Source organism: Glossina fuscipes, unplaced genomic scaffold, assembly GCF_014805625.2.
Source record: "Glossina fuscipes isolate IAEA_lab_2018 unplaced genomic scaffold, Yale_Gfus_2 3, whole genome shotgun sequence".
In the NCBI taxonomy this organism is placed as follows: domain Eukaryota; kingdom Metazoa; phylum Arthropoda; class Insecta; order Diptera; family Glossinidae; genus Glossina; species Glossina fuscipes.
In genome coordinates this window covers 11,747,395-11,772,175 of record NW_023998417.1, presented here as the reverse complement: position 1 = coordinate 11,772,175, position 24,781 = coordinate 11,747,395, and the positions used below count along the sequence as shown (strand labels likewise).

General features: G+C 33.6%; 1 protein-coding gene across 1 annotated transcript in view; it reads left to right on the top strand.

The window, feature by feature from the left end:
* LOC119634712 overlaps positions 1-24,781 on the top strand; it is a 129,738-nt gene that overhangs the window by 40,916 nt on the left and 64,041 nt on the right. The window contains 2 exon segments of the mRNA XM_038029036.1: positions 12,127-12,310; positions 22,452-22,573. Coding sequence (XP_037884964.1) covers positions 12,127-12,310; positions 22,452-22,573 — 306 coding nt within the window.

Here is a 24,781-nt window from a genome sequence, read left to right as displayed (position 1 = left end):
GCATATATATGCTCCTTTAAACATTTGTTCAACCATTTATTCATTCGTACATATATATATACATATATATGTATATATATATATACACATCTAACGAAAAAGGCATGCAAAGCCTCTTTGAAACTGAATCAGAGCAAAAGAGTTTATACGGTAATAGATACCGAAAAGAACGGGGTCATGCAGAAGTAGGTGCAAGTGTCTGTAATACATACATATATATATATATGTATATGTATAAATTTATATATAAATGATGTTGATGCTGCATTTAGTTATCTAGTCAAGCAGTTAGTCAGTCATCGTAGTCTCTCATTCATTCACTTACTCATCTATATGTAGATGAATATGTACACGTATGCACACGTACATTTGTATAAAGTGTAATTACTTGAAAAAAATGATGTACATGCATTCACACTTGTACACCCGCGTGCATACAACCATGTCCTATACATATGACTTTAAACTCACGTATGACTTACGTTATGTACTCGTCATGTGCATGTGCTTTAGTTATACGCCAAGTTAAATGTAAGCAGTAGGTTTAGCGGGCAATGAGGCTCAAAAGATAACAACAAAAACAATATTACAAGATGTTATAGTGAGGAGGTGAACTTCTGTTATTTTTTTTTTTTTGTTTTTTTTTATATATTTTTTGTTAGCACAGCTGTACATGCATTCCGTTGTGTGCATTGTTTTCTCGTTTTAAGCGAATATGTGCCGGCTTACAAGCCAGTACGATGTTAAACAGTCAATGTATGTGAGAAAGCTACGTTTTGGATATAGTTTTTCATTTTAATAGAAAACAAATAAGGAGACATTCGAATTTACGGTTGGAGGCATACGACAGCATGAATGCCGAGGTTGAGAATGACCATAACCTACATACACAGCATACTTCATAGGGCTCGGGATGCATAATTGCGGACAAAACTTACTTATGATAAAATGAGTATATTTTCATTTACCTTTAACGTGGATAAAGAAAATTAGAAAGAGTCAGAGAGAGAGAATGAGTGTTACCATGAAAAGTGCACTTTTAAATGTAAAAAAAGTTGTAATTTTTCCTATTTTATCACGAATATAAATGAAGAATTATCTTAAGCGGCCTTGTGGTGTGGTTTATTTCATAGTCGACCTTGCTTGACTATAATGTTTTTACTTTACTCTTTTAACCTACAATTGATGAATGCATATGTGGACGACATTTATTTTTAAAAAGAAAGACCTAAAAACGATGACTCCGTGTAGAATGATATCATATCTTAAAGAATCATATATTTCCTATCTACAGCAGAGCTTTAGAGAAAGTTTTAGATTTAAATTTCAATTCAGTCTTGCAGAACTTTTGCTCCGAAAAGACATAGTTCGCATTCATTGAGTATCAATCGAAGAATTCAACATGTTTGGTAGATAAATTGTTGCAGCTACTGAAAGAAGAGTGAATGATACAGCATGTTGACGCAATGGCAGGGTTGCATTGAAAGCAAGGTTATACTTTTTCATCTCCTTTGAGCAATTCAAGTGCAACATAATCTTTGTTGAGCTTCACGTTAACCTTCAAGTTGAGATATTTCTTCTGAGACCTGCAGGTAGCAGAGATTGTTTATTTGATTAGGTGTTACAGAGAATGTAGGTTCGGCAGCGAAGCTAGGTTTGCCTTCGTTATTTTCAATGATTTAAGATCTTGGGTGAACCCTACTTGTCACATTGTCTTTCTTGCAATTGAGTTAAACGCGGCTAAAAATGAAATGATTTTCTTCCGCCACTCTTTACAGCTTGAGACTTCGCTTTCTTCCTCTTTGTTGACTACGCATAATAAAAAAGAACAAAAAATATGATTTAGATAGTTAATGGACTTGCAAAAAAGTCAAGAAATCTAAGCGAAAAGTTTAAGAACATCGCAGTCAGCATTGACGAATTAATTCAAATTCGATTTTCAAAAAATATTCACTAAAAAAATCGACACTTTGTCGATATACTCTTTAAATCAATTTAATTAAGTCCGATCGGTAATGACAGAATAACCGAAAATAGTTTTACGGTTTAATCTGCTCATGTCCATGTTGTCTATACAATGAGTGCATGCGCGCGGTCACCGGATAATTTTTATTTAATTATTTTACATTTTTACATGGATAGACGCACACACAAACAGTGTCAACATATAATTAATTGATTTAATTGACTGCCAATGCAATTAATAGATAAAATTATAGCAGTATCAGCAACAATCTCAAACAGTTCGCTGAACCAATAGCTTTGCACGCAACAGTTAAAGTTTAATGTCATCATTAAAAACTCATTCTGTACGGTTGTTGTTGTTCCCAGCCATTTGCAGAAAACTCAACGATATACAATCAATTATGTTGATTTTGTTAAATTGAAAAAAGCAAAAAAAAAAAAAAAAAAAAAAAATAAGAAGAAGAGTAAATATTTGCAATTGTTTCCTTAATTTGCTCAATTTTTGTAATATCTGCCTCTATCTCTCTCTTTCTCTCTCTTTCTCTCTGTTTATTTAAAATGTCAAGTTGATAAACAACGCAACATCCAGCAGCGAAATATATGGGACATTTTAAGAAGAAGAATCAATATTTAACACGCAATTAATCTGTTGCTTTATCCTGTAAATGGAATATTTTTGCGGAGAAATATTTTATATACATCATCAGGGAAGGCGATAAAGAGATTTTGTCGCGCTCTTGTTTTTTTTTTTTTAACATACAGACAAAATTCTTATCAGAAACGTTATATAGATTCTACATGTTCAGTCAGCAAAATATTATGCGACACTACTTGTCGTTTTCGCAACTGTGCGATTAGATATGTTTGGTTTTTAAACTTATAGATGATAAAGCGAAATTTAGTTTATGTACGCTTGATTAGCTCATTCACTCACATATAGCTGCCAATTAATTGTACTCTGCTCGCTTACAATAGAATAGAAAATGCAAAGGACAACAAGGGAACCCGCAAAAGTTTGAAAATTTTTCGTTAATCGATTAATTATCGTGCGATTAATTTGGAAGATCATATAAAAGCTCAATGTGAAAATCCTCACCAATACGTTTACTATTAACACAACAGCTAAGAGATATATGGACGTTCATATTCGATCGAGAGTGTTAAGCTTGTGTCTCCCGACTTTGTGCGAAATGCCATGACTAATGACTGTTTGCTGCACTCTATTCACACCTATGTAAAAGAACTAAGCGCAGACGCACTTGCCTAACTATTCTGTATTTGGTAAGCCAACGTTTAAGGAAAAGCAGTCAAGGCAGTCATGAAAATGTGGAGATTTCAAATTTTTGGAAGAAGAAAAGATAACTGTCACCCTCACTAAACTGTATCAATTCTTTGCCAGTTTCAAATTCAGAATAAATCTAAGTATGTCCATTTGTTCCTCTGTCCGTCCGTCTAATTGTATAGTATCTGTGGTGCACATCCTTTGGAAGAATTTGAAAATAACCCAAATCTGCCAGAGGACACGCCTGTGGAATAAAAATTGTGAACGCTCTTTCTTTCCGTGTTTTTTGCTTGCTACTCAAAGGACACCCCGTACACCATATAATATTTCACTTTTATTCCCCCCCAACCCTAGTATTGTACAATATGAAAATTTAGTTTTTTCCGGTTTTTGTTTTGGTATAATGGTTATTAGGTATAAAAGATTCATTCACGACCGAATATAATTTTCTTACTTGTTTTCATTCACGTAGCGCCTTGAAAATTAGTCAGCAATGGAAACTTTTCGAAAAAATCAAAAATGGAACTAGAAAGAAAAAAAACTTATGTTTGAAAAACTCTGAAACTGAATAGAAACCTTGTCGCTGCAAAAGAAATCTTATCAAAATGCTGCGCGATTTATTTGATCTCGATAATGTTTTATGTAAATAATTATTGTAATAAGTTAAAACGTATGAAATTATGTTTTATAATAAAAAAAAAGAAGAAAATTGCTTTTCTTTTTCCTTTTTCTTCTCGCGAATATATAATTTTAAGTCGAATGTGTGTGCGTTCAAAAATTGAGAAATGAATTTTTCACTTTGCCAACAAAATATGCACAATTCGCGTGCGAACTCTATGTTAGGCTGCATTTTAATACACACGACATGTACATGTTGGTATGGGTAAAAACAAGAAAAAGTAGTCGAACAGAGAGAGAGAAGAAAAAAAAAAAAAAAATTGAAATTCATTAAAATAGTATTAAGCTGTTACTCGTACAATTATTTAGAGGATTTTCACTTCAATCCTACAAATACCTTTGTACCTTTACATCTGGTCATGTATGAATATGTATGCGTAGATTAAAAATAGTCAGTTAGCAGATGTCCTGATACTCATGTGTATGCACGTGCATATGTACAATATATACATATATGCATATATATATATATATATATATATAAGTATGCAATGACACTTGAACTCTTGAATGGGCGCTCGCTGATGACCTGGTTTTTAAACGACTCAAATGGCCGTGAGTTGCATTTTCTATAAAACTACATTGTAAGAGAGCACATGTGTACAAATGCGATCAAAATATTGTATTTAGAATGTCAGAATTGCAAATGTTTTAATTTTCCATTTTTCATTCTTCATTTTTTTTTTTTTGCTTTTTTCTTTTTTTTTGCTTTTTTTTAAAGCAAAATAAGGCATCGTTTTTTTTTTTTTTTTTTTTTTTTTTTTTTTAGTCAGAGTTTTATTAAATTAAATAAGTTTTTGTTGAAAAGTCTCTTTAGATTTAGTTTTGTTGCTCAATAATGTATAAGCGACCATTGCATTGATTGTGACTCTCGAGTATATTTTCAAAATTTATTAGGAAAGTTTGCTTGCATTGTTGTGAATAGTGTGTGTGCCACAGAGTGATTGAGAGACGGGGAGAGAGAGAGAGAGAGAGAGAGAGAGAAAGCGGGCGATTGGGTCGTAAACTGACCACAGTTGTGTTCAATCTCTGATCTGATGGAGTCGCATTGTCTTAACAGTAACAGTCATGGGTCTTGAAATAGGTACGTGTTCACTAAGAAGGAAGCATTGAAGCATGTTTGCGCGTTTTTTGTCTCTCTTAGATAAATAGCAAAATTTTGATTTGCAAATTTTTAGTCACCCCTATCACCGACACGAACTTTCAGCTTTACATTTGCAGTGTAGTCAACTCTTTAAAGAATCGTAACATTGTTTGCGTGTGATCGGGAACAACAGACCGGCATTACAGTCGGTAATGAAGCCTTGAGTCGAGTTTTGTAACAACAAATTGGAGATGGAGGCACGGATGGACAGACACATACTATAAATGCCATTCAATTTGCAATCTTAGATTATTATGTGAAACAATTGATGAAAGTTTTTTATTATGCGGGATAATAGATGAGAGTCGTCCATTTTTAGCTTTCTGTGCGATATATAAAAACTGCTTCGTGAATATTCTAAATTCGTTCGCTCAACAATGTTTTTCAAAGAAGCAATTTTTTATTTGGAATACTCTTTTTGTATATCCGAGTAGCGTGCAAAACCGGAATATTTTGTTGTTGTCAAAACCTTTTAAGAATAACTTTGTAAATACGAAAACTTATATATATACATATATATATATAACGCTAGTAAGCATACGCGTGCACCCATCACCGGCATATGCATACGCATATTGAAAGCATAGCCAGCAAGACAATCTTAGGTAGTAATGAGGATTTAATTTGAATCGCATAATGTGCAATATTAGACAATGAATAGAATAAGCCTAACGTAAGGCGATTTCTTTCGAGCGACTTTGGTAAACGTTTCGTTCTTATCAAAAGTAATCCTATTAAATTGATAAATCACGCAGCTCAAGGAAGCCAAACACAACTTGTATTCATTTCTAAACTATGCACGCATTAGTTCAAGGTGTATTTGCGCACTAAACCTGCACTACTAAAACAAGGCCATCTCGTCGTTGTGTTCGTGTTTCAAGCATAAATAAGATATCTCTTAAGTCAAAGTTTAATGTTGAAGCAATTCATTAAAGTTTTCGTAAAACTGACAGATTATTTGAAATTTCGCGCAACAGGAGAGCTGAAAAAACAGTAAAGCAAGCAATAGAAATTTTATGGAAAAACGGATGCAACAAAAAAACTTCCTTCTGTCAGTGTGTCAAACTTATCTAAAGCTTGTGAATAAATTGATTTTAAAAACTGAATCTGTTCTGCTTACTTCGAAAGTTTCTAAAGCTCGTCGTTACTCGTTGGCGCATTAGTTCATTTTTTATTCAAGATTAACTTTATAAAAATAATTGAAATTCTTCGCAACAACTTTCCTAGTTTTGCGGCATAAGACAGTTTTTCCTTTTTTGCTTGAATCCTTTTTTTTTGTTCATTTATTCGTTTTTAGTGCCTTTGAATATTAAAACGCAATGAGTTTATTAAGCGATATTCTCTAGGTGCCGACAATTTTTTTCCCTTTTTTTTTTTTTTTTTTTTTGTTCCTTTTACATTCATTCCCCTTTATACTAAGAATTCATCTATGCAAGGAATGAATTTAACAAAAACTTTTACAAAAACAATAAGTAAATTATTCCATTAAATATGTTACGTGTTTGTTACTTATATTTAGGGTAATTGTTAATAATAATAAAAGAACGTAGAACGTCAAAGCATTACAACGCTGTACATACATACATACATATCTCACATGTATTCAGGATGTGTGCAGGAGTGTTTGCATAAAATTTCATCTCTACGTGTACTTGTGTGATTTAAGTAAATAAATGCTTTGCATGTGTTGTAAATGTATTGCTTGGAAAAAAAAAAAAAAACCAAAAAAAAAAAAAGCTAAAATTAAGTGCGAATACAAATGTATCTGCCACAGAGAATTATTGAATGAAACATGAAATGCTTTAAATTAGTGTCTGGAGTGTGCTCATACAAGAGCAAATAAATGGCAAAACGGAAATGAAAAATTGTTCAAAATGTTTACAGGGTTAAACGGAAATGGAATTTCCGTATACTGTCTTCACTTCCCTCAGCTGCAGCATTCGTCTTTTTTTTTCTTTTTTGTTGTTGTTTTTGTTCCCATCTCTTTGTTATTATATGTACACTTGTCATTGTTAAACGTTACCTTTTGACGGGACTTAGAAGTCATAATAGAAATCTTTACTTTCAGTGCTCGTTCCCTTACTTTTGAAATTGATTTTAATTCTTGTTCTTGTATTCATCAGATTGATTGACTAGTACTACGGTACATTTTTTATTTTCATCACTCTCAAAGCAATCCACATTAAAATTTTATTGTAGGCATTAATAAGTGTTTCGAACGTCATAAAGTGAATCGCTTTAGGATATAAAACAGTTTTGCGTAGCTACGAAATTTCTGAACGGTTTCTATTGAGTTCTGAATTGCTTTAGCAAGATTCGGTTGTCCATCGGGCCTTCCAACGAGTGGAAATTCCGCGTCTTCATGTAAGGCGGATATGGTTGGATGAAGAAGCTTTTTCCGACGAATTAGGTTTTAGGTCCACGGTGCAAGAAGATTGGCGTTATTAGATTGGTGTGCAGCCAAGAAGCAGTAGCTGATTTGAGAGCATGGCGGGAAGCCTTGCCGACACATATTACGGTGGAATACGGAAATCGATGAGGAAATATACAATAGCTATGGCTTGCAACTCTGGATGTATTTAGCTCTTTAACGTTTTAGAAACCTCTTCAAGTTACTACCCATAAAAGATTGGTCCAGTGGCCAAACTAAAATAGTGGTCACATTACAAATTAAGGTATTGCATAGACTCTGCCTTGCTTAGGGGAGAACCCTTTGGGAGGAGTCGGTTCCCCTCACAGCTGTTGTACTGCGTGTATGATGTAGGCTCTCATTTAACTAGTGTATCATCGGTGTGGTGGCAATATAGGTGTCCACCTTTCTTCAGCGACTGTTTCTCGTTTTTCTACTCTCTGCCGGCGCCTTTTTATGAAAATCTTCTGCCCTATCGATATTTCTTCTTCGACCTTTGCAAAACTGACAGAGAACTGGGTGCTACTAGAAGTTCTCTATTATCACATATGTGGCTGCCAATTATTCATTGCTGGAAAGGACAAAAGTCAGTCATCGGGTTTGTGCAATTATGAAAAACTTAGTTGTCTTCACAAAGGTATGCTATATTCCGTGATGGCGATTAGATAAGCGAAATTTCGGATGTGGATATTAATATATACTATCTAGACGAACTGGATTCCTTTTTAATTGTTTTTACTACAATTATTATGTTACATAATGCCGCTTATAATGAACGTATGGTATTTTTCATTTGTTTAATATAATTTATGTCACTAAGACCACAAAAAGTCAGTAACTTATACGGGTGATGTAGATTTAATTTGTATATATACAAATAACATATACATAACACATATGCTATAACCGCGAGCAAATATAAATATTATTATAATCCATAAGCCATTTGCGCGGTCTATGTGGGCATGTATATGTTTTTAATTAGAAATTCTCATTAAAAAATATCGGTATGTCAAAAATGCGTATATAAAGCATAGATAGTTATATTCATTCATTTATTATCCTTTTCATATATATTGAAACATTTATAAATAACACCAAAACCAATCCAACTAATCCGACTCTGAGGTTTTGCCATAAATATTAATCATAAACCAGAGAAATGTTTTCTTGTTTTTCTTTCTTTTTTTTTTTTTTCTTATATTTCACATGTGTTGTGCATTTATTCCATACGAAATGCGCATACATTCATCCATATATGTTCGCATAACCACACAATTATTATGTACTCAATCCCCGGACGTTCGAATTTATTTATAATACCAATGACGACTTTGACAATGTTGTCTATATTGACATTTTCAATGATATTCAATGATGTTGTAACTGTTGGTTAGATATTGATAAATAATGTCATCATTCGCATAGTATATATGTATACAGAGAGGAGATGATTATGACGATGATGATGTGAGTTATTATCGATTAGTTTGAACAGAAATTAATACTGTTTTTATTGCGGCTGCACATTCTAAAAGCGTTTACATTTATGAGTTTTTGATACACTAGCGCGCACTATTTCGCGTGCACTTTTATGGATAAAACTATGCATTCGCTTGCTAGCGTTCATTTCTCATCATTCGCAGTGGTTTCATGTCAAGTTCTGATTTCATGTTGCTTGATAAATAGAAGAAGATAAATAATAATAGTTAGATAAAATGAAACTAAAACGCGTAAAAAAAAAAAAAAATGATTTTCTCAATTGAAAATTTATGTTGTAAAAAATATGAGGATCGGTCCGAATAGGCTCGGTCTTGGCAATACCGAGATCAGTACAGTTTTAGCTAGAATTGTTTGTAGATTCCAAGTTACGGGAACAGTTCGTTGAGACCTCATGCGCCATATTTATCGTAATCAGTAACTGTTAAAATTTAACATTGTCTGTCTCTCCTTTTCATCATATAATAATAGTTCTTTAAATTGTCGATTTTCGATAATTTATATATATCGAGTTTGAAAATAAATATGACTGGTACACGGACATTTCTTGAGTTAGCTGAAAAAGTAAAGCAATTTTTATCTTTGTCGCTAATAATTCGTCGTAAGTCTTTAGTAAATTTGTCTACGTAATTAGCTTATTTAAATGCTAATTGTTGGCCACGACTTGCACATGTAAAGATCTAGTTAAAAGAGCAAATCTCTTTAACGGTTTTCAAGGCTTTTTTCGAGGATTGCATCCAACTCTTTTTTTACACGGTAGATCCGTTCCTTAGAAAACCGCACGAAGAAAAAGTGCATATGACGTATGATAAATTTCGTTACATGTTCCACAACTTTAAGAAATCGTGTAAAATGGAAAATATTTTCCCAAGAAACCGTGTAAAAAAGTAATAATGAAATTTTTATTGGATTCATCAGTAGCGGAGGCATTTGTATGTCATACTACCAACTTATTGAATGATATGTTATATAACTACTGCGTAGTATGGAAGTTTGCTATTGTAAAACAGATTTTTTATTTCATTGTGAAAAGGAAAATTATTGCAAAGACTGAGGATTTCGGTGTAGGTGAAAGATGTGAGCAAATTTGCCAAATATTAAGCTGTAAGGGGCTGCAGTGATAAATTGGCTATTTTGCCACAATAAATCAGTTATTAAAAGTATTTTTCAATTCCTTTGGGAATCATTATTAAGTACAGTTAATAGATTACATTTATATCTTTTTTTGTTTTTTTTGTTTTGTACATATATACAAACAAAATATGAAGTTATAAAATTGTTAACATTAGTGAGCTGAAAAAAACATTGTTGTTGTTGTCATTTTATTTTCTTTTTAAAGCCAAGCAATTAAATATCAATTAAAACTCAATTTAATTATAACAATTTCGCATGGACATGAAAGCGTAAAGTAATCAATTATAAACTTTTTAACACGCAATGCAACAAATGAATTTAAAAATAGACAATAAACGGACGGACGGACGTAGACAGACATACGCAGGTCTGTTAGACCGAATAAAGAAATTTCATGCACGTTCGAACGTTACTACAACAGTTGATTTTGTGGTAAAAAATGGGGTGCGGAGTGCGGATCGCGTCGAGGAGGAGGGAGTGCGGGGGCTGTAGCAGATTGAAGGTTTATTAACATTTAACTTTGTTAACAAGCGAAAAAGAAAAAAAAATTAATAAATTTTTTTTGAAAATAGTTAACGGTAAAAATGTGCGCACAATGTGCCAGGAAGTGATTATAAACTGAACGATTGAAGCAATATATATATATTTTTTTTTGTTTGTCAGCTCAATTAATAGTTGTTACCGTTGCAGACATTCATGTTTTTACCAGCATTACAATGAAATATATCATGTGCATGTATTTATGTATATAGATACATGTGTTTACATACATATGTGCAAATATATACAAAAATATATAGAGCTTCCAACTACACGATATGAATGTGTTACCATGCAGTAATCCATTCATACAGATTTCAACATACGTCGCCAATGCATAAGATATTATTTGCATACTGATGACCTCTTTAACACTTGTGATTGTTCATGAAGTGCATTTAAGCATATGAGCAACGCCTACGACTATTTCAATGCATACTTAAACTTGACAAAAGCATTGAAATAGCAGCAGCTATATGCGGAAGAGGGAGCGTTTAAGGTGCAGGGTATTGGCCATTGCGCAAACAAAGAGACCAGTAAAGTCAAGTGTACACAATCAGAATAACCAAGCGGCAGACAATTGCTCTGATGGCCCCGAGTAAAAGAAATTCTATTCATGTTATATTTGTGAGTTTGACAATTTTCACAATTTTCGCTGCTCATATCTATCTATGCTTATGGTATGCGCTAGTGTAAGTTATATGGATGTTATGCTGGAATTCACAAAATCAAGTTTGGACATTCATCCAAGCGTGCACGATATGTGTGTATATAGCTTAGCTTAATACTTAGTTTAACCACACATGTACAAGCTAGCATTCATGTATACATGTATACGTACATAAATGCATGAATACATACATACATACATACATACATATAAACATACGTACATATGCATGTAGTTAGATATTTCGCTTGGCAAACTGGCATTGGACCATTGCTTTGCCTGTATTGTGCCCGGCCAATATAAGTCCAAAAAGCAAATGTCTCAAGTTGTGGTCATTGCGGTAACCGCAAAGCATTAACATACTTATAAGCATACGTTCATAGATATATTAATGTATGTATATATATATACATACATATATATATATATATATATATAAGCAAATGGTTATATGAGTGCGTCATTATATTGTATATTGTGCGTTATATAAATGAATGCACAATCACACCCTCCTTTATATACATATGTACTTACATATACATATGTTCATTCCCTTCTTTCCTAAAACCAACAGGGGGAAAAAAAAAGAAATATTTTCGGTTAACCAAAAACATTGTGTTGTATTGAGGTTTATGCAAATAATTATTAGATAATTTTATGCGTTGTATTCTTGTCTCTTAACAAACAGCATTGAATTTCCAATTCAATTACAGTCAATTGTGTGTAAAATTATACATAAACATATTTTTAATGTCAAAGCCTTTAACAAGCGTTACGTAATAAAATTTTGTATTTTCTTTTAGGACACACACAAAAGTTAACACCCTACATTAGGCATTGGGAAGCAGCAAATTTCGACAGACGTCAATTGCATGAGGCTCATGAAAAGCACATCGAACAGAAGCGGCATCGAAGAAAACGAGCTTTAAATATCGGCGAATATGGGCCGGCGCACACAATAAGACTGAATTTCTTCGCTCATGACAGGTAACATGCAAAAAATTAATAATAATAATAATAGAAATAAGTAAGAAAATTATATTCAATCGTGACAGAATTTCTTGTACCCGTCACCGTTGTCCTAAAAAAGACTAATAGAAAGGAAAAAAGAACACAATTTTCGATCTCTACAATATCGGATAGGCGCAGCTGATTTTTTCTATTTTCAGAATAAAAGTGTGTATTGCTGTAGGCTTTTCCTTTGACCGGCTTACGCCATTTTCACTTTGTTTTACAAATTTGTAGGCGATATCTTCATTTTTGCGAACGGGAGAATGTTCATCACAGATACTTATCTAGTTGAGCAAATGGAAAGACGGATGCAGTTGGGTGTATTTCGTACTTTAAACTGGGAAAAATTTCATGTACTTTACGTGGTTTATGAACCTTGAAAGAAACGAATGAGAAAATTATATTCGACTGTCATCGTGGAAAAGGCTAAAAGAGTGAACGAAAGAAAAGAGATTTCCATGCTCTCTTATATCGGGTGCGTGTGGTTGCTTTTTGCATTTCCTCCCTTCTAGAATATATGTGGAAGTTTTTATAATGTGTCTAGTAGTAGAGCATGAGTAATCATTAAAAACCCCAGTTAATCTTACGCTGTAGACGCATTCTTGGGCAGATTTGATGCATTCTGAAAAGCAATCAGATTTGAAGGGGATAGCTTTAGGATAAGGTATGCTACAGATACTGCACAGACGCGTAGATGAACGTCATCCTAATCAAGGAGTTATGTGTACAGTTTATGAGATCTGTGAAGCTTTCTGCCGGGTCTTGCAAACGTTTTGACAAAACGAATGTACTCCCACCCTTCATTAGTGAGCATAAAAATCTCGAAATGATAAAAGCAAGCGAACAGTGGCAATAAAAATAAAAAGTTCAAAGTTGAGCAAGGGCAATATGTATACATATGCATATATATATCGAGAACTACCTTAATTGTCGACCTTTCAAAAAGTACATTAAAACAATCACGTCAGCTTTATTTTTATCTGCCTGCATCTTTATTGATCTTCTTCTTCTCGTATATATAAGCAATACGATAGCTCTGAAAATATGATTAGATAAAATTCCTTTTCGTTCTGTGTGTTTTTCCTAACCTTTCTTTATTTTGATTTGAGCTCAGTTCCGTATAATCAATGTTGCGAAAAAGTGGGCAAAACTCATTCATTTCAATGTTTTACGATAAAAATTTGCTCTACAATGTGACACAGAAAGGTCTGCTTTTTCGCCATCATCTCGAATAATGGGTTTTATGGAAAGTGGACCAAAAGTTATTAATACAGGCGAAGTGTGTTAAAAAGACTAATAACAAGAAAATTGAATTTTCTAATCACGTTAGTGTATGTTGTAGGCCAACTCTCATATCAGGGCTTCTCAAACATTGAAACAAGGCATAAGTTTTGGTATTTGTGCAGGAAAATAAACGAAAAGTTGTGTTAGACAAAGAGGTGTAAGGTATTTAACGGCTGAGTTTGGACAACTAATTCTTGTGCTGCGTTGAACTCTGAGTGTGCTTCGCTACTGTGTCTGTGCAAACTTCGCCTGAGGCAAATCAAAAGATGGGGAATTTTCAGTGTGGTTGTTTGATGGTTTGGCTTCCTTATGTCTTCATTATGCCTTACGTCTATGAAGATCTTAAGGCAGAAAAGAAAAATCAATCAACTGGTTTTGAACTCATGCTCCGTGGGGTTTCTCTGACAGGCCAAATATATCACGCTGCTATTCACGTGGCTTGCTTACTTTGACCTATCTTTCTGTTTCGATCCGTCACATTGTTTGCGCTCAAGCTTTCCCGGCACGGGAGAGGCGAAAGATATAGAAGATTAACAACCCCGTAGTATTCTCTTTAATAAGGACCTCTTGAATCGCATATTATGTTCAAAAATTCAATTCAATTCAATTCAAATCGATATCAAAAATTTTGGTTTAAGTCATAACTTCTGTCCTTTGTTAAGTCCTTTCCTCTCCCCCGCCCCTTTCAATTTCCTCTCTCTCACCAACTCTTTACTGCTATTTACATTGTTTTGTATTGGACACATTTTTGTTCGTAGTATCATATATATTAGAATAACATTCTGGCAGCATGTTGTGTTGTATAACAACTAAGCAAGAAAAACATAGCACACAACAAAACAGGACAAGACATTGCATGCAGATGCAATACATCTTGGAATTTTGTATTTTATCTAAAGTAAATGCCAGAGTTGAATTATAAAAGCATGTATATGAAAACGTGCGTTAAACGTGCACTAAAGAACAGTCCTGAAAACATACAGAGACGCACATAAGATTTTCTAAACAATTGTTGAAACTTAGTTTCGGATTAGCAAGCGTGATTTTTATGTTTAACATGCGTAACAGATGGTTTGTAAGAATTGCATTCCTATCTATGTGTCTGGTATTTAGAAGAGATTCAATAAAAATGTTTTGCATTTCATGTAACAATCTATTAAATTTTTTGCAAAAGAAAAAAAAAAAAAAAAAACAAAAAAAAAAAAGAAAGAAAAAAGAAAAAAAAAAGAGAAAATAACAAAAAAAAAAAAACACTATATACTAGAAGTAAATGCACATAAGTACTTATTTGATTTTCAACATTTAATTGATTCTATTCGATTTGAAATTGAAAACTTCCGTAGAGTTTGTGTATCACTCAACCGTAAGTAATTACAATAGAAATTATAAATCGATTCGTAAAGCTTAACCTGTACGCTTACACATCCGCCTACAACATATATTTTTATGTTGAGGAAAATTTTACTTAACCGTAAACGATTTGTTCCTTTTCTGCCTTAGAAGCAATTGCAAGAAATTGTTTGCCAGCTGCTAACGCTCTCAGGTCTGAGGTTATTAAACTTCTCATGTACATATGTATAGCTTCAGGATATCGATAAATTATAAAACAGCCTATCAATGTCCCTCATGAATATGCATCTAGGTATGTGCAGTTAACTCAATGCATGTTTACAAATTGCAAATATATATGTTCTGGCGATTAGTGTAGAAAGTATTGAGCTTTTCTGTGTAATCAGTTACTATCGTTAATGTAAGATTACGTGTCAAAGGCCCAGCTAGACGTTATTTGATATTCTGATACTAAAATACCGCGTCGAGGACATGCATAGAACTTACGTAGGACACAGTCAGAAAACGATTTAATGATATATGTATTAACAGAGCTGTAAATGCATTTTGAAAGATATCCGAAAGAAGAGGTGACTAACGCCATTTACTTATGCCTGGCCATCTGAAATAAAGATCTTGAAAAGTGCAAACAATGTATTTTTTGTGGGTCTTGGTTAGATCTAGTTTCGATCCTTCCTCTCTTTAAATGGCCTGCTTAAGATTGCTGGCTGTTAAATGAAATGATGAAATATGGATAGGTTTCGTTAAAGCATGGCCTAGAAAATCATTAAAACCATCAATAAGGCCAATGTCAACCTTTCGATCGATTAGGTCCTCCGAACTAATGGAACCATCATTGAAGAACATTGCATATGGAAAACGACTGACCTGGTTGTTAACGGAAAAATTGCCGCTTAATTACACAACCGTCATAGGAGAATTTTTAATTATAACGATTTCTTATCTTTCGGTCAGGGGACGCTAATAGCAATGCACTGGCACTGGTGTATTTACAGGATACTTGGGCTTCAGATACTGAACACTTATTTCACCCGTTGATTTATTCTGCTTGGGCTGCGCTTCGACTCTTACGCTGCTCTTCAAAAATGCTTGCTTTCGAGAAGAATCTCAAAAATCAAGTATTGTTTCGGTATAGGATTCATGACATGTCCGAAAAAGAGAAAATTTCTTGAAAATTTATTCATGATGATAAAAAAAATATCATAGCACGAGATGCTCTTTGCTAAAACAATTGTAATGAATTTTCGTTTTGAAGGACGTTACATAATTACTAACTGATACGGACGCATAGGAGAAGGAGGTTTTGTACTTGCATACATGTTGTCTTAAGTGTCAGCTATCCGAATATTATTTTGATCTAGAGGTCAAACGATTTATTAGAAACTAATACAGCCTTTCAATCCATTAACTATATAGCTCGAAGGAATATAGATACCGCTAGCATCCCTTTACAGATTTCTCAAGAATGGCTGTAATCAATGAAAAGATTTATCAGAAAAATGGCTGGAAAACGTCGAACGAATCAAGGCATATCCGACTCGATAGTCTTATTTTCCAATGATAATTAATTTATTCTCGAAAAACTCAGTACTTTTCAAGCCCTTTTCAATGCATAAAGAGGTACACAAGCGTGAGTGTATGCATGTGTTCGTGTATTTGAAAACAGTTCATAACGTTGGTCAGTTTTAAAAATTCTTCTTTCTACATGCAACTATTTTATTTCCTGTTTTTTTTTTTTTTTTTTTGCGTTATTTCAATTCTAAGCTATTTTTCATATCTCTGCCATAAATCGTTTGATTAACAATATTTATGTACAGTACAGGCTACTACCGCTTGATAAAAATAAAAAAAAAAGCGAAAAGAAAAAAGAAAAAAATTGCGTATTATTATAATTTAGATTTTCCTACTTTACGTAGCGTATTTGCTAAACGATTTGCACTGGCTTTTTTTTTTTAGGGCTAGTTATGATGCATGCATGCAAACTTTTAATACCTTTTTCATGCTTTGTATGGCGTATAACGGAAGTTTTGCGGATTTGTATTGATTTCCGTTAGTCAGCTTATGTTGTTATCATTTTATGCCAGCCACCCAGTAAGCCGGCCTCAGTAACTGGCTGGTAACTAACAACGCCTTCTTTTACGATTGTATTCACGTAATTCGATAAGTAGAGAGAGAGAGAGAGAAAGGATTTTGTTTTTTTCCTGTGCATTCAAATATATAACTAACAAAATAGTCTCTGAGGTTGGAATACGCTTTGTATTATTTAGAAATTTAAATTGTTCGATTCGGACTGGAGCGTTGCATGTTTAACAATACCCTCACATACCACCACCATGTCTTACGTACTTACGTATATATACCGTTATATAAATATATATATTCCCATATAAACATGTGTGAATTCCCAGCTTTAATATCTTTGCTGAGAGTGTTTATTCGGGTGTATGATTGCTGTTGAATTCCGATACATGCTTGTGTGTGTGTGTGTGTGCGCGCGTGTAAATGTAAATTCATATACCTCATCTATGCATTTGTCTACCGGATGCATTTTCATGTTGCACATATGTTGTTGTTATGTTGTTTGGCGTATCTATTTGCTAGTAAGCAATTCTGCAGTAATATAGTTGGAAATATTCAATGAAATTCTGCCACGTTTCGTTATTAATAGAGGAAATCACTTGGCGTTTATGTGTGTGCCGTTAAGTGCGAGTTTGCATACATGAATATATAAGTTAACTGTTATAATTTGTACTGTCACTTTATTAAAGCACTGAAGAGACCAAGGATATGAAGATGGATCAGCGATTACTGTTTAATAATTTATTTATTCCTCTCAATTAACATTTCTGACTGTTGTTACTTCAATAAATTTGATGATGTTTTCCCGAAGACGTCATTTATGTCCTTTGGTAACAGCATCATTTGCCGTAGCCTTACGTGGCTTAGTGTTTATGTAGTTTACCTAACAGTATATTATCGCTATTGGCTACTGGCTTGCTATCTTATATGAGAAGAAGGCAAGGGTAAACAATGCAGACAGACCTTGTCCTCATCCAATGAGTTGTGCAGATTACACGTTCTTCATCGCAACCTAAGGCCTTTTTCAACATTTCAAGTCATGTTGAATTCACTACCTGGGCTGCAGGCCTTCGTGAGAAATGGTTCTCCAAGGAGAACTGTTCCGCTCTTCTCTTCAATGTTGCTGCCTGCTGCACGCCTGACTACTGGGAGTGGTTGCGTGAATTCCGTCGCGGCAATAAGTAGCAGTGTCTTGTATTAAGCTGCAGATGGCTCACAAGTCCTGAACGCAGTAAGACCGGCATTCGCATTGCTTAAGCTAACTCTTCATGCTAATTGGTGATAAGCAGATGTCGTCGTTAGCTTGTTTATCATCACTTTAAAATTAGTCAGTGCTTCCAAGAGCACACTTCTTACTCTTTTTGTTTTATAACACTAAGAATATAGGACTACTATAAACGTCATGTGCCTATAGACGAAAGAAAGAACCTCCACCTTTCTATACGTATGATCCTATCCTAATCTCCATTCGTGGAACATGCGCAAATATATGAAAAAGAGGTGTTTGTGCGTATAAGAAGCTTAGCTTGACTGAGAAGAGAAGATAAATTCAATTGAAGAGACTGATGCATTAATTGTTCTCGAAAGTGAAAGAATGTAGCGACCACTAGAACTCACTCTATTTAATATCCTCAGTATTGAACAAAAAATATTTCCTTTTTGATATTAAAAATGCATACAGCATAGTCCGCGCATTTCGATCAACCAGCCTTGTCATTGTTCGACCTCCATTTAGATTCATTTCAGCCAGACATAATAACACGGCTTTGATTGATGACAATAATCGTTGACAATGAATCGCAATAGTTATCCAAAAAAGTCGTAACATTTTTTTATGTTTGTTGGCTGGCTATACGAGTATTTCATTGCAAAGTAGACTTCATTTATATTTTTTTTTTTCTTCGATGTTATTTTTCTCTTTTACAGTTATGTTAAATTTAAATCCAAGATTTGTTTCAATTTTAGCACTTGACATATATTTTTTCGTCATGACGTTTTAACCTATTTTTTTTTTTAATTTTTTTTATTTTTTTATTTTCACTTTACAAAATTGGTAGATATTCGTTAACTTGGCCAAGCAGTGCCATTTAATGCCATCCTGGCTACTTGATATTATGTATTTATGTCTAATGTTTTTATTGTAAAATAAACAAAAAACGAAAATAAGAAAAAAAAAAAAAAAAAACGGAAACATTGCCCGAGAAATTATGTTGCAAGAAATACCAAAGAAGAAAAATCATTGACATGTAGCCTAAAGGCATCTCTGCAGTAATATAAATGTAAGTATATGAACAAGAAAATACGGTAGAAATGCAATAAACCTGAAAAATCAACATGTAAAGCACACTCATTCTGTGCCCGTTGTCGATGTTATATATCAGCATGTGTAAGTGTGCAACACGAAAGTGTCTAAAGATGCTAAACAAGATATATATATATATATATATATACATATATATATATATATATATGTATATTCACAGAGTGAAGCACTGAAACACTATGTTCAGTCCTGGAGCGTAATGTTGAACCCGTAATAAAACAACATTGAAAACAAAATTGATAAGAAATTACCAACAGCCAGCACATCTTAATAAATATTTTAGTACATTTTAATATGGCATTTCGTACGCACACACACACACACACACACACACACACACATTACTCGCATACTCGCATAGCAAAAATAATAAAGCCAAAGGCTTAGTTTATCTTTATCGATATTGTATCTTTTCGGGGTGTGTTGACTATTAACTGACAAGAATAACAAAGATGTGCAGCAACAGAATTGATAAGCGTGGTGTGTAAATGATGCTCATAAAAATTGTGTCATTTTTCTCCGCTGTACACGTACTAGTCATAAACTTTGAACATCCATTTTCCCTTCTACACGGCTCTGCTTTGAATTTCAATAAACATTAAAAAGCAGAGAGCATTTTTACATCAGATAAGTAAACATTCCTTTGCAAAGATAAAATTTTTAAAGCAAAGCATACGACAAATTATTAAGGTTTTGCCTCTTTTTCCTTTTTTTTTTTTTTTTTAATGTATGTTAATGCTTAAAAAGGGCTTGTTGTTAAGTGTTACAAAATGCTTAAGGTTTGCAGTTGTTTACTCGCCTGGGATGTACACAGCTTAGAAAGAAGAGAAAAACAGGAAGAATTTTATGAATAACTTGGCAATCTCTCTAGAGCTCCTATAGATTTGATATACGTAACAAGTATTTGCATTTGGTTCTTTTTGCAGCCAACTTGGCGGATTTTAATGCGCCCAACACCGTTCACCTTACATTCACACCCTTAACTGTTGATATCCTCTGAAAAGTTGACATTATTACGAGAAGGGTATTCAATACGATGTACTTATTGCAAAGTTGCCCCGAATTCTGGCAGCCTTTGAGTTGGCAACAAAACCCTCAAAATTCTCAATTGCAAGAGGTTTATCTGTATGTCACGAAAGTTTTGGATAGATGTGAACCTTAATGCAACAACTATATGCATCTGGAAGAATTATAGCGTTAAGTATTAGATAACAATGTCTTGTACCCACTCTTCGGTGACGACTAAAGATTGAAAAATAATTGACTGTCTTCGCAAAAGGTAAATGGTGAGCTTCAATGCCTTTTTATTGCGGCTTGATGATAGAAGCATTCTAATTTTAAGCACGAAACTATACTATGCAATATCTTGGAATGCTTTTGTTAACTTCTAGCAGAATCGCCGTAATGAATCTCTTTATGCAGTCGCAGTCGTATGTAAAAATCGGCGGACTGTAGGAGGCGGTAGTGCGCCGTCTGTTGAGTCCATATTTTCTGTCATTATCATTGAGACATTTAAGCCAGAAAATGAATCTCATCATAGTCAGCACTCTGGTGTAAAACATAAGTTTCTTGTGTTGTGTTGTCTTTGGCATTGACTGTTCAAAGAGTTCCATGATGATTGTGACTGCAATCAGAAGTGATGCAATTTGTACCCTGTATGCCATTAGGTACCGTAACAGGCATCGACGTAAAGTCTTTGTCGCGCCGAAATAAGATATTTCTGAAGATCTGTTTACAGTTCGGACATTGGAGAAGTCTTTCATAAGCTTTTCCAAAGCAGTTTATCATTAGGTGGACTTTACACACACTTGCACTGGCGACAATTCATTGTTGAGTTAATCATCCAAACAAATCGCTGTTTTGCTTCCTTCGTTGAAAGACGACCACAAACACGTAAACACTATTGTTTCGATGACCGCTTAAGGTCTGATTAAAAACATCGTTTGATCTCCTGTTTATGAACATTCTCTCTGAGGATTACTACGTATTATCCTAAAAGCATGTATATAGAATAAATCTCGTTGCAGTGTTTCTTATAGTGTTTATTGCTTTCATCTTGATGTTTGATGCACGATATTTTCTAAAAACTTTAATCTTCTTGACCAAGATGGGAAGTTGAATTGCTCGTTTAAACTCTAGCGAGCAGGATTTCCGAGGAAGCACTCAGACTATCTTCAATGATTTCCTTGATACTCTTCTTTCGGTTTTCTTTAACATTCTTTCCACTTTCTTTAACGCTTTCATCAATATTCCGATCAATTTTCTTCACATTTTGGTCGATGCCTACCACATAATCCTCTTTTCAGTCTTCATGCTTAAGTGTAGTCTTTGTTTTACAAAAGTACGTTCCCTAATAATAAGTTGTTGAGGAACTTTAGGAGGATTGCTTATCCTGGCATCGGCTACTAGATGAGGTTCGATATTTTTTACAATATTGCATTCGGGGAAAGTAAACCCCAATGCACCATTGTTTCCATTGCTCCAACAATGCTCAGACCCCTCAAAATCGTTGTCTTAGGAAATGATATCAATTTTGAAAGTAAAAGTCGATCGATGTAACGTAATGTGATTGGCAAAGTTTCAATGAACACAAGATGTCCCTGCTATATACAATGTATATAGAGTAGCATATAGTGTTTATGTCATTTGTCAAACTGGCCGGTTGTGCAAGTAAGTGCAATCGAGTGATGACAATGTCATCTTTCCGTGTTTAGTTCACTTCTCATCTTAACCTCTAATATGCAATATTTTTTTCAATACTGTATTATTGCTGCTTTCGGTTTATTTACTTTCTATGTATTTTATGTGAATGGTAGAAGCTTTCTACGGCACTTTAAAAAAGTTATCATTATTCCTAGCATTTACAACTGTCAGCAAAAGTGTTGTACACTCCGTTAGTGCGCAGTTTGTATATAAATTTCTTTTTAATGTCAAGATGCATTAAAAAATAAGAAAAAAAAAAAAGAAGGAATAACAAGAACAACAAGAAAAGACATTAAATTCTCTTATGTACTATGTATTTTGATAAACTCTTCGATAAAATTTTATATTCATTTTCAACTTTTCTAATTTTATTTATAGAGAATTTCGTTTGATTTTGCGACAAGATCCCTTATCAGTGTTCGCCAATGATGTTCGCATAGAAACTACAGAAGGTCCTATGGATTACGATATATCTCGTGTTTATACCGGATCATTAGAAGGTAAATTCGATCACATGCAAAATGTATTAATTAGTTGAAGGAAATGGTTTTGATCATTTTTCTTTTGGGATCATAGTAAAGATTACAGAGTAATAATATTAAATAATAATGTTTTCATAACGAATCATACCACGGTGTGTAGCCAAGGCACTTCTCGAATATATGGGAATAATTATGGCTTGAATTCCTTTATTGATCAAAACAAATTACGTATACGCCGCAAAATATCGTACACAGGCCATAGATATACAAAAGATGAGAGAAACTTTATTTATTAATGCAAGTTCTGCCTAAACTTTGGTTCAGGTCATAGCTCGTAGACAAATTATCGAATATGGTACTGCGGTTATTGTTCCAAGCTCCTTAAGCGGCTGAGTTCTGTGCTGATTGCGAGACTGTGCGGCAAACCGGATTGTAATGGTAAACAATTTTGTAAGCATCATGAAGAACTAATCTCTAACTTGCCGAAAATCCCTTAAGTATTCAACCATAAATCATTATCCTGACCATATTACTAAAAGTTCGGACAAAGCTCGACAGAAATGAAATCTCTGGGGAATTTGCTGCGCTCTCTTTTGGAGTGACATTACAAGCCTTCTTCCTCAAACCTTTATCTTTGAAAATTTTATGCAAGAGCCTGCCGCCTTTCCAGCATCTGCCCAAACCATATGCATTTCATGCTTTGCACTTTACGTCTCGCTAAATAAAAGAGCAAATGGAAGAGAAAATTTACAATTGAATAGCTGTACATAAAATCCTAATTAATATCAAAGCTTTGATCATGAACTTTCAATTGCTTCGCAAAAGCACTAACTTCTTTCGAATAAGCCTCGTATTTATTCAACGTTCGTCTCGATAAACGTATTTCAACGTATATTTGTCTAGAAATGCGGGTTAACTGAAAGAAGATTGAAAGTATCTACTGACTTTTTTAAAAATTTACATTCTATTCTTAAGTATTTGTTGGTAAAACTTTGCAATAAAATAAAAACATAACAAACAGGAAATAAGTTTATATGCATACATGCATAATAAAAAAAGAAAAGCATTTTTGTACTAAGATATATTGCACCACAGTATAGTGTATTTTGTACTAAAATATATTGTACTACAGTATAGTGTATTTTGTACTAGAATTCATTGTACTACTGTATAAAATATTTTGTACTGCAGTATAGTGTATTTTGTACTAGAATTTACTATACTGCAGTATAGTGTATTTTGTACTGAATTTTGCTATTTAGTAGCTGGGCGAACAAATTCAGTTTACATTGCTTTCAGTTATCATTATATAGCTAAACTCAAAATTCATTGGAAGTTAAAGGTTGGATCTCTAAAGCTATTTCGTTTTATGGGAAACTTTGATTTCTTATATACTTTTTTTAAAATCCTATTCTTGAATGCATTTTAAGAAATTTTGCTGTACTCTTGTTTATGGTTATTATTCTCGCAGTTGAGATGAATTATTTGCGATTTATCACCTCATGTCAAAATTTAATCACTTGTATAGTGAAAGCACTTAATAAAGATTAACCAAAACAAACATTTAATTTTTTTAATTTATCATTTCTCTCATTTCCTTCACCTTGAAACTCTTCCGCCCTCTTGCAATTCGTTGTTGTTAAAAAGACTCACTTCCGTGATGAATCAAAGATTCCATTATAAGTTTTCATTTCATGCAAACCTTTGTTTACAAAGCTTTCAATCATTGTATGACTTTTCAATATTTTTCACAATAAAAATTAATATTGAAGTGTTTGCTTCAAGTTGCTTCTCCTTTAGTTGCATAAATTGGAAAATGGTCTTGAAAAAGTTACCGTGAAATATGAAGGACAAAACTTCAGTCATTTGTGTCGGATCACTTCCTTGTGAACAATTTTGTTTCTAAATTGTAGGTTCACATCTGCTAGGGACCATAGCCGGTTAAAATAGCTTTGAGTGAAGTTAACCATTTGAATATGATGAGTATATTTTTATTTTAGAAACGTAGCGGATTATATTGATCTTATCTAAGTAGTCATAGGCAAGCCAAGTATATGTGCATTGGTCTTGCAGGATCTAAAATGCGTGTTTTCGTGATTACAATTGTATTCGCATAGTTGGCAAACAAGCAAAGCGGAGCAGAAAAATTTGATACAAAACATCAGATCGGCCTCAGATGTGTTTTTATGTTGTATGGTGTCTTTTCAGCATCCTCTCTGGGCATAG